Source organism: Megalobrama amblycephala, linkage group LG15 (assembly GCF_018812025.1).
Source record: "Megalobrama amblycephala isolate DHTTF-2021 linkage group LG15, ASM1881202v1, whole genome shotgun sequence".
Taxonomy (NCBI): domain Eukaryota; kingdom Metazoa; phylum Chordata; class Actinopteri; order Cypriniformes; family Xenocyprididae; genus Megalobrama; species Megalobrama amblycephala.
In genome coordinates, this window is record NC_063058.1 from 9,803,754 (window position 1) to 9,818,234 (window position 14,481).

Below are 14,481 nucleotides of genomic sequence, written 5' to 3' on the forward strand. Positions count from 1 at the left end.
ACTGCAAGATCTGAAGTAGGTATGTCAAATAAAGGCGACATACAAAATATGCAGTGCTGGGGCCCCCCTAAGGACAGGTTTGGGAACCACTGGACTATACATTATCCAGCTGGTACGATTTTCTTTCTGACAGTGGTGACAGTTCAATAGATTGGGCTGAAAATCAGTTTGAGAGCCGTCTCAATTTATTGCTAAATTTGACACACTTATACTCTTGAGTTATAGCACGAAAAAAAATGTAATTGAATGGAAAAGCAGAAGGTTGTGTAAACATAAGGAAATACCTCTGAACGTATTAAACACATTTAAAATAATTCCTCTGCACATGCACTTTTCATTTTTCATTTTTCTACCCTGTTTTATCTCAGTGGCATCAGTAAGCACACGTTCTAAAGGAAACACACCCACACGTTCACTCTCATCCTCCTCTCACACTCCCATATGCACACAAACATTTCCACTCCATCCACACCCACTCGTTTCATACGACTTTAATCACTGATACTCATTCAGCAGAAGCTGATTCAAGAGCTCTGGGCCTTCAGGACAATGAAAGCAGTACTGCTAATAAAAAATTCAAGGATCTGCTATCGATCACGCTGCTGATTTCCTGTCCTCCGGTATGCTGTTACAGCAATAAGCTCTTACGCTAAAAGCTGTGGAGGAAACGCACAAGCTAATCAGCAGGGGTGTTTATGGGGAGAGCCATTATGAACTGCAGGCTAATGTTTACGCTTTACAACTACTCACTTGGCAGACGGCTTCTTACCAAACTACTTGCAAGAAGTGCCTTTATTGCATTTGTAATATCTAAGTAGGAAGCTAAGGAAACAAAATCGAGAACTAAAAGGAATGTAAACATTGACAAAAAAACGATCACAAATTAACCCAGTAATAGCATAACATGCTGCTAGTTAGTAAAGTGAGAAGTAAAGTTGCAGTTTATCTACATAAAAGTTTTTTAAACACTTTATGGTAAGTATACACCTATGTTTTGAATATGTTTAAATCAATAAAAAAACTGTTTTTGGTATGTTTGAGGACTTGTGTAAGACATGCTAACATATTAGCAAAAACTTGCTAATAGGCTAGGTGCAAAATGGCAAAAAAATTGAGCCAAGGAAGGACTTTATTTTCTTCTCTTATAATTGTCAATATCCATAACAGAAACAGAAGCAATTTAGAACAGAGCGAATGGTGATAATAAACATTAATGCTAATTATTTTCATTTAAAAATGTTGTCGGAGTTGAAGGTCTCTTGGGTTGCACTTCGGGTGACCCGAGTTTGAGTCCTGGCTCGTGGTCATTTCCTAACCCCGTCCCCCTCTCTCTCCCACTTTGTTTTCTGTTCTCTCTTCAGCTAAACTATCTAAATAAAGGAAAAACGCCATAAGTATACCTCAGTTTCTACACATACATTAGGCTATACGTACAATATGTGGCATAAATTTCACCATTGGCATAGCATGAGCGCAACCAGATTTTTATCGCACATACTTTACACCTTGAAGTTTTTGCAACAATTACTTTGTCCACAAGGTGGCAACACTGGCCTTGGCCATTGTTTCATTAAAAAAATAAATGAATGAGACATAACAACAATAAACTACTGGAGACACAATAACAATAGACGGTGTGAGGGGTTGAGAGATACACGCAACTCTCGTTTATACAAGTACAAAGACATTTTTAATTCGCTCATAACTTATGAACAAACTTTCTTCCAGTAACTTTAATGTTCATAAGAAGCTAATAATGTTCTCAAAACACTTTTTTTTCCCTGAATGTTTTAGTTGGATGTTTTTTAATGTTAATACTTTAACGTTTCAGAATGTTCAGAGAACCTTCAAAAGTAACGTTCTCATGATGTTTCCAAAATCATAAACTGTGATGTTCACTTAATGTTCGCATAACCAAGAAAAAAACATTTTAAAACATTTTTTAAAAAAAATTGACTTTTTGAAAGTTCAAAGTAAAGTCAAAAATAACATTTTTAAAACTTACGCTAGCAAAACGTTCTTAGAACCTATTTTTGTTAGCTGGGTAGTTGCCAACCTCTTTGTTCTGTTGAGTCTGTTGCCACCTCCACCTCCTCTTCAGAGCTTCTCTCTCTGCTCCGCTCTTCATCATGGCATACAGACTCTTCCGCAGCACCAGATCCCGATCATGGAAGCCCCACATTCCTGGAACACACAGACATACGACACCAAGTTAGTCAGAAACACACAACAGCACAATTTAGCCTATATTTCTAATTAAAGGAAAATCACATGAAATCTGTGACTGAACACTTCTCTTTTGTCCAGATGTTACAGATGTTCATGTAAGATGTAACATTTGAGTATGAAAGTTAGTTCTCACCTAAAGAAGCTGCATGCAGAAGGCAGTTGCCGTCTCCTGTTGTGGCTAATGGCAGTAGCTTCTTACAGCTGGTGCACATGGTGGACCACCAGTTCAAACGACCTACAGAATGGTTTAAACACACTGATGTTACTTAAACATGGACTAATAAACACCATCCAACATCCCATCACACTCTTAAAACTAAAACTTATCTTTAAACCTTAAAAAGTTACTGGTCATACTGGCAATTATCTTTATTTAAACGTTTTGTGATTCTTTTAACATTGGGAAATTGTGATATTTCTGTTAATTTTGGACCCTGAATCATAAGCTTGTTTAGCTTAAAGGGTTAGTTCACCCAAAAATGAAGATTCTGTCATTAATGACTAACCCTCATGTCGTTCCACACCCGTAAGACCTTCATTCATCTTCTGAACACAAATTAAGATATTTGTGATGAAATCCAAGGTTTTTTTTTAATTTAATAGAAAGCAACATAATTACTGTCATTCAAGGTCCAGGAAAGTAGTACAGACATCATTAAAATAGTTCATGTGACTGCAGTGGTTCAACATTAATGTTATGAAGCGACAAGAATACTTAACGACTTTCGCCTTAAGTATATCAAGGCCTTAAAGGGTTAGTTCACCCGAAAAATGACATTTCTGTCATTAATTACTCACCCTCATGACGTTTCAAATCCGTAAGACCTTCGTTCATCTTCGGAACACAAATTAAGATATTTTTAATGAAATCCAAGCGTAATTTCCGAGTAATTTGCTGTCATTCAAGGTCCAGAAAGGGATTGAAGACATTGTTAAAACAGTTCATGTGACTACAGTGGTTCAACCTTAATATTATGAAGCGACAAGAATACTTTTTGTGCGCAAAAACAAAACAAAAATAACGACTTTATTCAACCATTTCTTCTCTACACTGTCAGTCTCGTAAGCAGTGAACACAGTGCACTTTCGTGTTTACGTCCGAACGCCGGCTCATTATTGGCCGAGGCTTTAGTGATAGTGAGCCGGCATTCAGACGTAAACACAGAAGTGCTACACTGCATTCACTGCGTATGAGTCTGAAAGGGTAGAGAAGAAATTGTTTAATAAAGTCGTTATTTTTGTTTTGTTTTTGCGCAAAAAAAGTATTCTTTTCGCTTCATAATATTAAGGTTGAACCACTGTTGTCACATGAAGAACAATGTTTAACAATGTTTCAATACCTTTCTGGACCTTGAATGACGGCAAATTACTCGGAAATTACGCTTGGATTTCATTAAAAATATCTTAATTTGTGTTCCAAAGATGAAAGAAGGTCTTAAGGGTGTGTAACGTCATGAGGGTGAGTAATTAATGGCAGAAATTTCATTTTTTGGGTGAACTAACCCTTTAAGGCCTTGATATACTTAAGGCGAATTTGAAGAACGAACTGGTGTGAAATCAGGTCAAAATGATGTTTGGAGTTTGTTTCAGGAGTTTGAAACAGCTTGTCAGAGGGAACTTTCTGGAAAAGTTTGCTCTGACTGGTAAACACGTTTTAAGTACCATTAGTCTGTAGTTATGATGTAATAGGTGGGTGTGGCTCTGAGGCTCCACCTTCTTTTACATGGAAATCTCTTGTTCATTTCTTCTGTTCAGTCCATCGAGGTCAGACGCGAGTAAAAACATAAACTGGAGAGCCGCTTTATAGTAGAAATTTAAGTTGTAATTCTAATTGAAAGAGACACTTGAACAGTTTTTTTTTTCATGTTTAATACTATAAAAAAATACTATACTGTAAAGCTGCTTGCTTTAAAGCAAACTATTTTATCAAGTAGTATCTTAATAAACGTGACGTGACTATTGGAGTGCCGAATTGCAGAGCTTGTGCAAGCATATCCTCATTACTATGATCAGATGCTTTCTTAAAGGTGCTAAAGAGGATCTTTTCGTCGAAACCAAAGACTGTTAGTGAGTTTTTTAAATGAGCGCATGCGTAAGAACAACCCCCCTCCTTCACAGCTCATTTCAAGGGAACGCCTCCCAAAACTCGTGCACAAGTATTGGAACACGAGTGTTTACCATCGGCATTCGCCGTGTCGTGTTTTTTGGATTCATTATGTCGGACTCACCGCAGGTAACTCATAATCTGCAGTTGTTACTCCTGTCTCCTGACAAAAACATTGCATGCAGCGCCTGTGGAGTGTGGAAAGTTACTGGAGCGCACAGCCGCGCTCGTCTCTCACAAGGAACGTCACGGCAGTGATTGACAAGCCAGAGGGCCAATCGTTTACGTGATGATCGCGTAAACGATTGGCTGATGTTTTTAAGGCCCTACCTCGTGCACAGATGATGTATATTAATATTATTACTTTCAGTGCACCTAATAAATAGTCTTTTATCAGTTAGTAAAGACAGTTTCAAGTAATATTGCAAAAATGTATAAAACAAAACATCCTCTTTAGCACCTTTAAGTGCCGTTAAGTAATTTTTTGTTGTGTTTATTTTGTCATTGAGAGGAAAGTGTGCGGCACAAATTTACATATTCATCTAACAGCCGCTCTCAACAGTGTAGGTGGTGTCTGTATGTTCGCTGAAAAGATATTTCTTTTTACCTCTGAGTGAACAACGAAAAAGAACTTCGCAATGAGTATATCAGGGCCTTTAGTTATAATGTATAGCACACAAAGCATATTTTTTTTCATGGCATGCAGTAGCAGAATAAGCAGTCCTCTGCAGCTCTCGGCCCTGAGGCGGTTTGCACTGGGCATTGACCTATCGCCCACTCTTTTCTCTGGAGCTGGTAAAGCTCACCGCGGGCGAACGTCAATGCCTCTACCCTCAGCCCCTTTGCCTCTCTTGGGATAGGGTCTTCCTCCCACAGTCCAAAAGCATTTCCAAAGCCCCGAGGCCATGTCCAAACAGTTAGCATTTTGCTATAGTATATAGCTTGCACAGACTGGAAATGGGTCTGTGTAAGCGGGACCCCCCAATAATTAGAAATGGCCAAAATGGTCCCCCCAATATTTGAAATTCTCTGCATTTACATTTTTAGTCTGGTCTGCCTCTGTGGTCTAACAGTGTTCGTCAATGTCAACAAGATTGAGATGGCCAATGAAATCAAAGTAGGCGGGGTTTACTGTTCACAGAAGCAGAATGTGAATTCCAACGAGAAGGTTCAGTTTAACACTGAAAGACAGTGAGGTAAGACGTAAACAGTGAAACTTTTAATATATAAAAACTGTTTTACAATAGAAATGTTAAACGACCGACAGTAACATCCAGTTATGCAAACTACTTGACTTTATTCTTAAAGGGGCTCTATGTTAGATTTTTTACTTTAATAAAGCATAAAAATATCCCGATATGTTTGCAGATATTTAGGAAACATGCTAAGTTCACCTACTTGTTTCTCAGAAAAACAATGCTACAGCCAGATATTCTACTTTGAAAATATGCGTTCCGTGTCGGAATGTCTGTTTTTGTTTTGGTCTGTGTGAAACGTGTGCTGCCAGTTTATCCAATAGTATTTCAACATCACAGGTTGCCAGTTGGCGGAAAACACCTCGTATTGTAGCCATGGAAACCAGCAAACAAACTGTGTCAGAGAATCGCAGATTCTACCTGACCTACAAGCCTCTGCATCCATCTAAATATCTCTATGAACAACAGCATATTAAAACAGATAAATCAACTCATCAGCTTACAGTGTTTAAGTCTCCTCAGCTTTCATTGTCAATTGCGCTCCCTATTGTTGCTGGCAACCGCGTCTTTGAACGAGGGAGCGGGCCAAACAATATTTTGAATTTGGACTGCAGTACCTATTTTGAACACTGGGTGTCATTATTACATAGAGGCCCTTTAAATATGGCCATTTTGTATTGAAAGTTTACGTGATTTATGCAATTCCTAACAGAGTGTGACGAGACCGAAAACATTTTATGTTTTCAACATATTAGGCGTACAAATAAAAATGCATATGTGCATATTTTAATGCAAATATTATATTGCAAATAGTTCAAAATGGTTATTTCTCAACTAGAATTAGACCTCGAATTTTCTTTACTGTTCTATTTCTTTATGCGTTATAAAAAATTGTTTTATAACGCATAAAGACATGATTTCGGCCTTGCCTACTATTGATCTTTTCCTAATTAACTATCTAGTTTAAATCTAATTTAAAAGACATGTGCCAATTTCTTAGAAACTTTATTGGTTTTATATGGTTTTGTACCACTTTCAAGAGAAGATTCAATTTAATGACACTAAAAATAGAACAGTGTTGTAACTATCAAGGAAAATGAAAAATTTTTCTTACACCTTGAATAAATGTGAGCGCATGTATCTTAAAGGGATAGTTCACCCAAAAATGAAAATTTGATGTTTATCTGCTTACCCCCAGGGCATCCAAGATGTAGGTGACTTTGTTTCTTCAGTTGAACACAAATGATGATTTTTAACTGCAACCGTTGCTGTCTGTCAGCCGTATAATGCAAGTCAATGGTCACACAATCTATAAGAGTCAATAAACATGCACAGACAAATCCAAATGAAACCCTGCGGCTCGTGACGACACATTGATGTCCTAAGACACGAAACGATCGGTTTGTGCGAGAAACCAAACAGTATTTATATAATTTTTTACCTCTAAAACACCACTATGTCCAACTGTGTTCAGCATTCGCTTGGTGAGGTCTGAACGCGCTCTGACAGCGGCAGTGATGTCTAGCACTCATTGAAGTATATGCGCAAGACATCACTGCCGTTGTCAGAGCGCGTTCAGACCTCACCAAGCGAATGCTGAACGCAGTTGGACATAGTGGTGTATTAGAGGTAAAAAATTATATAAATATTCGGTTTCTCGCACAATCCGATCGTTTCGTGTCTTAAGACATCAATGTGTCGTCACGAGCCGCAGGGTTTAATTTGGATTTGTCTGTGCAAGTTTATTGACTCTTATAAATTGTGTGACCATTGACTCGCATTATTTGACTGACAGACATCAACGTTAAAAATCATCATTTGAGTTCTACTGAAGAAACAAAGTCACCTACATCTTGGATGCCATGGGGGTAAGCAGATAAACATCAAATTTTCATTTTTGGGTGAACTATCCCTTTAATCATAAAAAAAAAAAAAAAAAAAAAAAAAAAAGATTATCTTTTTCAAGGTACTTTTTTCACAAAATATCATTTACTATTACATTTAAATAATAATAATAAAAGACTTATTGACTTTGAGGACTGTATGGGGGCCTCTCTATGATATAATTTTCTGTTTTATGATTTTTTGTGCATGTTGATTGGACTACATGACTTAAATTTAATGGACAAAGTTTTTAAATAAAAAGAAATGAGCTATGTTGTTTGGGAAGTGCAGGTTTGTGTTCATTGGTCCGCTTGGCTTTGCTGTTGATCCAAGATCAGGGATTAGTTTAATTCTGTTGCTGCTGTGTTGTGTTGACTCTAGCTAGTCTTATGCAATCAAAGCTGACATTAGTACTGATCATAAATCTGTGTTTATCATCACTGTAACGAAGGGCTAGACTTTGGATTCGCTCCATCACTGATCTGAGAGCAGCGTTTATGGCTCACCGGCCTGCTCCAGGGCCACCATAGTGGATTGCTCTATGAGGTCACGCTCGATGAAGCTGCGGAAGTCCTCGCTGTACACGCTCAGGTCGGGCAGCTGGAATGTGTAGATGGGCATCTCCAGGGGGAACTGTTCCCTGGCACAATCCCCTGACACCTGCAGCCGGGCCAAAGACATGATGGCAGAGCTGGCATGGGAAATGCCTCGAGATAGACGCTTCTCTAGAAGAGAGAGAGAGAGAGAGAGTGGGAAGAGATGTGAAATAAAAACAGATAAGATTTACTTTCTTAATAAATGTTCTTGATCTTTTAATGTTTAAAATCATCACTGCACGCATGTACGCACACACGCACTCACAATCAATCAATCAATCAATCTAGAGCTGTCAAGTCGGTAAGCAAGTCGGTGCTAAAATTTAAAAATGTGATGCTTTGAACACTGTTGAGCGGATTCATGAACACGTCTGATTGGCCTTTGTGTTCACGAGCTCAACAGATATGTCTGTGATTGGCTTCAATGATCAACGCTTCAAAAACATGATGTAAATAGTCATCAATGACGCTCCTCAGATACACATGAAGGCTTCTGAAAGCAGGACTGGTCCGTGATAGACGCCTGCTTTCAAACACTCCCGCTTTCAAAACGCTTTCAAATTCAAACACTTGCGTGTGCTTTTAAACGTTCCAATGTGTTGATCATAGTAGCCAATCATAGACATATCTGTTGAGCGCATGAAAACAATAGCCAATCAGAGGTGTTTACGAATCCACTCAACAGCGCTCAAAGCGTTACATTTTTAAAATTTACAATTTCAGTACTGACTTGGTACCAAACTCTCAATCAATCAATCAATCAATCTGAAATAATTTTTTAATTACATTACAGAGGTTAAATGTGTCAAATTAAATGTCTTTTATGTTGTCTTCAATGCTAATATGATCTAATAGTATATGAATCAACTGAAAAACTGTAATATGTAAAATATAACTGTAAAATTATAATTTTTGTGGCACTATTGTAAATGAAACTGCATTCATTGGTCAGAAGAACAGATAGCTCCACCCCATACTCACACCATTGGTTGAGCCAATATTGTTGGGCTGTTCCCAAACAAACAGAGCCACAGTGTTTACACTTCTCAAGGAAACCAACCTACAAATGGCTAACTTATACTTGTCTCTGCATATTAAAGTCAGGATGAAACAGGAGTTGTGACAGATCTTTTTTTTCTTCACAGTGATGTACATTTGAGTGAAACAGATTATTGAAAAAGGAGAAAATATAAGGTGGGGACTTGGCTCAATCCATCAATTGTTGGCAGGATGGAGGCGGATCTGAATGCAAGCTTGATGTCGATTGTTAGAAAGGGGCAGGGTTTAAGTGGACAAAATTATTGGAGAAGTCACCAAAGAGAAGTCTGTCACTTCAACGTTATGACATCTTGATGAAGGTCAAAAAATTTTTAAAAAATGAAAAATGCATAGAGGAATTGCTCACAATCAGATCAATAACATGTATTTAGAAAATATATAGATGAGGTAAATTTTCATTTCATGCCGAGTTTAAACTGGTACACTAGAAAATAGAGAAAACACAGCAATAAGTCACAACACAAGGAGCTTATAGAGAGCTTTGCTCACCCTGAGTGTTGTCCTCTTGTTTCTGGGGGCATTGCTCAGTCTTGCTGATGTGCTGCGGGGTGCTGCTACGCTCCGGCTGCTTGTAGTAACGGCCCTCATTGAAGACGTGGGGCAGGTTGGCCGTGTGGACCTGCCGGAGCTGCTCATAATCATTGAGAGCGGCGCTCAGGTCCCAGTTTTTACCTGATCCACCACAGACAAACAACAGAATTCATGATACATGGTGAGAATATGCTAATGATTTAACGTACAAAGTTTTCTCCTATGTTTTCGGCAGCAAAGAAAATAATCTTGAAGAAAAAGTTAAAGGCTGCATCCTAAATCACATACTTCCCTACTATATAGTAGGTGAAAAAATGTATGGTGACAAAAGTATGTCCGAATTCTCATAAGAGAGTAGGCAAAAAGTACCCGGATGACCTACTACTTCTGGGGAGATTCTGAAGTGTGCATACGATGGACACTTTACTATCTCATGAGGCCATTGGAGAGGATTTGTGAATGGCAGTCGAAGCGAAGGTCACATTATAATGACAACCTGGCGAATGTACTATGTCCAATTTACATGCACACTACACACATATAGAACACGCATTTTAGCAGTCATGAAGTACTTATTCAAAATAAGTACCTACTCAAGAGAGTATAGTTGCGTCCCAAATGATGCACTATACACTAATACACTATGTACTTATGCACTCATCCATGTAATGTGTAAGGTTATTTTGTCATTTAACAACGAAGTTAAAAGCTGCGACAGTTGAGTGCATGAAGTGTCCAACATTCCACACTTCGTTTTTTCCGTTAATTTAGTGCATCATCTGGGTATTTAAAGTGAACTTTTTCTTTTTGGAATTTTCTGTGTGAACGCACTACTCGCACTATTTGTACTTAAAAACATCATAGAATAGTGCATAAGTATGCAAATTGGGACACACCTTATGTGATTTCGGATGCAGCCGTAGTTAGCTAACTCAATAACGGCATATCCTGTTTAATGGTACATATTAACTATATCGTAGTTAATATATCTTGAGGACTCTAACAGGGTTGCCAGTGTAACCCCTCTACCCAGGTCCTACTCACCCCTACTCACCCCGCCTCAAACCTGGGTCTCTGGCGTGGGAGTCGGACGCTCTAACATGGAGGCTAAAGGCTGTAACCTCTAGTATCAGTCGCTAGAGCATCTCTTGAGATCAGAGGAGTGAGGTTTACTCGCACAGCGACTACTAGCTGGCCTCCGTTACACTCACCCCTGTAAACCTCACTCCCATCCGGGTCACGGCACCAATGTAACCCCTCTACCCATGTCCTTCTCACCCCGCTCTGTGCGGGCCTCGAACCTGAGTCTCCGGCGTGGGAGTCGGATGCTCTAACATGGAGGCTAAAGGCTGTAACCTCTAACATCAGACGCTAGAGCATCTCTTGAGATCAGAGGAGTGAGGTTTACTCGCTCAGCGACTACTAGCTGGCCTCTGTTACACTCACCCCCCTAAACCTCACTCCCATCCGGGTCACGGCACCAATGTAACCCCTCTACCCATGTCCTACTCACCCCGCTCTGCGCGGGCCTCGAACCTGAGTCTCCGGCGTGGGAGTCAGACGCTCTAACATGGAGGCTAAAGGCTGCAACCTCTAACATCAGTCACTAGAGCATCTCTTGAGATCAGAGGAGTGAGGCTTACTCGCTCAGTGACTACTAGCTGGCCTCTGTTACACTCACCCCCCTAAACCTCACTCCCATCCAGGTCACGGCACCAATGTAACCCCTCTACCCATGTCCTACTCACCCCGCTCTGTGTGGGCCTCGAACCTGAGTCTCCAGCATGGGAGTCAGACACTCTAACATGGAGGCTAAAGGCTGCAACCTCTAACATCAGTCGCTAGAGCTTCTCTTGAGATCAGAGGAATGAGGTTTACTCACTCAGCGACTACTAGCTGGCCTCCGTTACACTCACCCCCCCTAAACCTCACTCCCATCCAGGTCACGGCACCAGTGTAACCCCTCTACCCATGTCCTACTCACCCTGCTCTGCGCGGGCCTCGAACCTGAGTCTCCAAGGTGGGAGTCAGACGCTCTAACAAGGAAGCTAAAGGCTGCAACCTCTAGCATCAGTGAGGTTTACTTGCACAGCGACTACTAGCTGGCCTCCGTTACACCAGGTTTGCATAACAAAACCAGCTCAATTTCTATTCAAAAACCCGTTCAATCACGACATTGCATTGCATTCCGTCCTATATATATATATAAAAATCATGAACAATGTTTTCATGCCCACTAAATAGGAAGTGATTGTTAATGAACGTGACCTGGTCTTTATCTTTCATTTCGCTGAGCCACGGTTTGAGGAGTACTGCTAACTCCCATAGGGATTTTCAATCTAATCCCAATTACATCACCTGCCAACACGAGTGCCACAAAACGCCACATCAAACCCTAAACAATGAAGTTCCGCTTCACATCAAGCCTGATAATAAAGAGAGACAAAACGCTTGTGGTTTTTCTCCAGCGTGCTCTGAGTGAAGACAATTTGATGACAATTTGATGAAAGAAACAATAAAGATGTGTTTTTGTTCAGTTTGTTTTGTATACAGAAATATAGAAAGCACAAACCAAGGAAAATTGGAGGAAGATCACAAGAAAGCTAGGGAAACCAAACGCTCTAATGTGAAATGACAGTCACCTCAAGACTCCTACACACAAATGCAGCTGCTTCCATGTCCTCCAGCTACTGTCTTATCTCCATAACCCAAAGGCCTCACAGGGACCAAAAAAACAGGTCGTTCTAACCGTCTACAGGGAGATACAGCGTGTGTGCGTTTCAGGATTTGCCTGTATTGTGGAAACCAAATGTCCCTGCAAGGATAGCAAAACCTGAAATCACCTACATAATGTAAAATTATATATATTTATATAATATACTACTTTTATATACACACTGTGCTGGTCCTAAACACCTATATATTTAAACGCCTATATAATATTGTAACTGCGCATTTATAATGATGAAGTTGCTTAAATGTAATTTTTCATGTAAATATTCAAATATATTCAAATACATCATATATATACAGTATATATATTTATATATATACATATACATACACACAAACATATATATGCACAAACGTTTATGTTAGATGCGATTAATTGTGATTAATCAATTTGACAGCACTAATTTAATTACGTAAAAATATGTATAATTTACAATATATTATATATAAAAAATAATAGAAAGCAAAGTGGAAATAAATAAAATCTTACTTCTTAACTTTTATAATCTGAAGCCTAGCATGCATTTTGTCTAGCTTTCATTCGGACAGTCTGAACAGGGTTTTTACATTCTTACTGCAGCCTATGCAGCACCAGAATCCACATCAATCAATACAAATCTCATTGTAGTTTATCGATTTGTGCATCCTTTGACCAGCCTGAAATTTTAAAAGACATTTTAAGGTTTAATCGAATGACCGCTCAGCACCTCTGATACATGCGTTTCGCAGTTTACTAAGCATTATGGGTCTCAATCAATGTGCTGAAGGCGGTGGATGGCAGCTTCCTGTTGACGTCCCCTTCTCTGTCTGTCCTTTAGGTGTACAATTGGATTTTGTAGACATTATTACATATTGTGGATACAATCAGACCACATAAATATAAAATATCTCAATAATTTCTGAGGTCAGTGCTTTTGAATTGTAAAGCTGGTTACAAACATGGTCAAACACCTAATTTAATTAAACAAGTACCCTTGGGAGCTTTGGCAGCAAAAGGTTTGCAGGGTTTTAAAAGAAAACATCCTGTTCAATTTTAAAAATCAGCTATGTTCAATAATGATATTGAACTGATTCCAAATATTCTCACATGTGAGTTTGAGACATATATTTATATATCTTTTAACAATTTACTTTTAACATTTACTCTTTTTTACCTAAGTGTGTATATATATATATATATATATATATATATATATATATATATATATATATATATATATATATATATATATATATGTGCAATATTAACTGTACTGTTTATAGTAAATATTAATAAAATAAAAATATAACAATATTTATGTTATACTTTTATACTATTTTATAATTTATATTATATTATATTATATTATATTATATTGCTTTGAATAAAAGCATCTGCTAAATGAATAATAATAATGTATATTTCAGTTCTGCGGGCACAGATTCTGCAAGGGCCTGGCTGTAATTCAGAGCAGTACAACCAACTTCCATGCAAGTTTCCTTGTTCAAACAAGACAAAATGAGCAGGTAAAGAATGGAACTGGACAACGAACAACTCTAATTTGGCGCTCTTCTGTGTCTTTGCTAATGAATGAGGACATTTGCAGTCCTTCTGCAAGATGTTACTACAGTAATTAACCTTTTCTTTTCCCATTAATCAGCTACTCTGCTTTATCTACGTTGGGGAGACTTTGCTAATACAGTGACATGTGCGAACGGTCAATCACCATGTGATGTGAAGGGACGACACACTGGATATCTCACAGTGACAATCACGTCCGTTTCTAAAATGAAAAATACTATAAGCTGACTGCATACTGCACACTATATACACTGTATTTTACTAGTATAGTATATAAAACACATTATTTAACAACAAATGTTTCAAACCGTAAATTCAAAAAAATTATACGTTGGATTTACTTATGTCAACAGGTTTCACGTAACTGGGTTATGTTGCATTTAATTAACATTGTTTATTTTAGTAAACTTAAAGGATTAGTCCACTTTTAAATACACTTTTCCTGATAAATTTACTCACCCCCATGTCATCCAAGATGTTCATGTCTTTCTTTCGTCAGATTGAAGGTCAAAATTACAGTTTCAGTGCAGCTTCAAGGGCTTTAAACGATACCAGATGAGTAATAAGGGTCTTATCTAGCGAAACGAT

At 38.5% G+C, this 14,481-nt stretch overlaps 1 protein-coding gene across 2 annotated transcripts in view; it reads right to left on the reverse strand.

The window, feature by feature from the left end:
• The window catches only part of otud7a (OTU deubiquitinase 7A), a 106,831-nt gene that overhangs the window by 26,308 nt on the left and 66,042 nt on the right, over positions 1-14,481 (reverse strand). For both annotated transcript variants that reach the window (XM_048157810.1, XM_048157811.1), the window contains exons 4-7: positions 9,558-9,740; positions 7,920-8,138; positions 2,363-2,464; positions 2,057-2,184 (exon numbers count right to left, since the gene is read on the reverse strand). In XM_048157810.1, the coding sequence (XP_048013767.1) occupies positions 2,057-2,184; positions 2,363-2,464; positions 7,920-8,138; positions 9,558-9,740 (632 nt within the window). The remainder of the gene's footprint in view (positions 1-2,056; positions 2,185-2,362; positions 2,465-7,919; positions 8,139-9,557; positions 9,741-14,481) is intronic.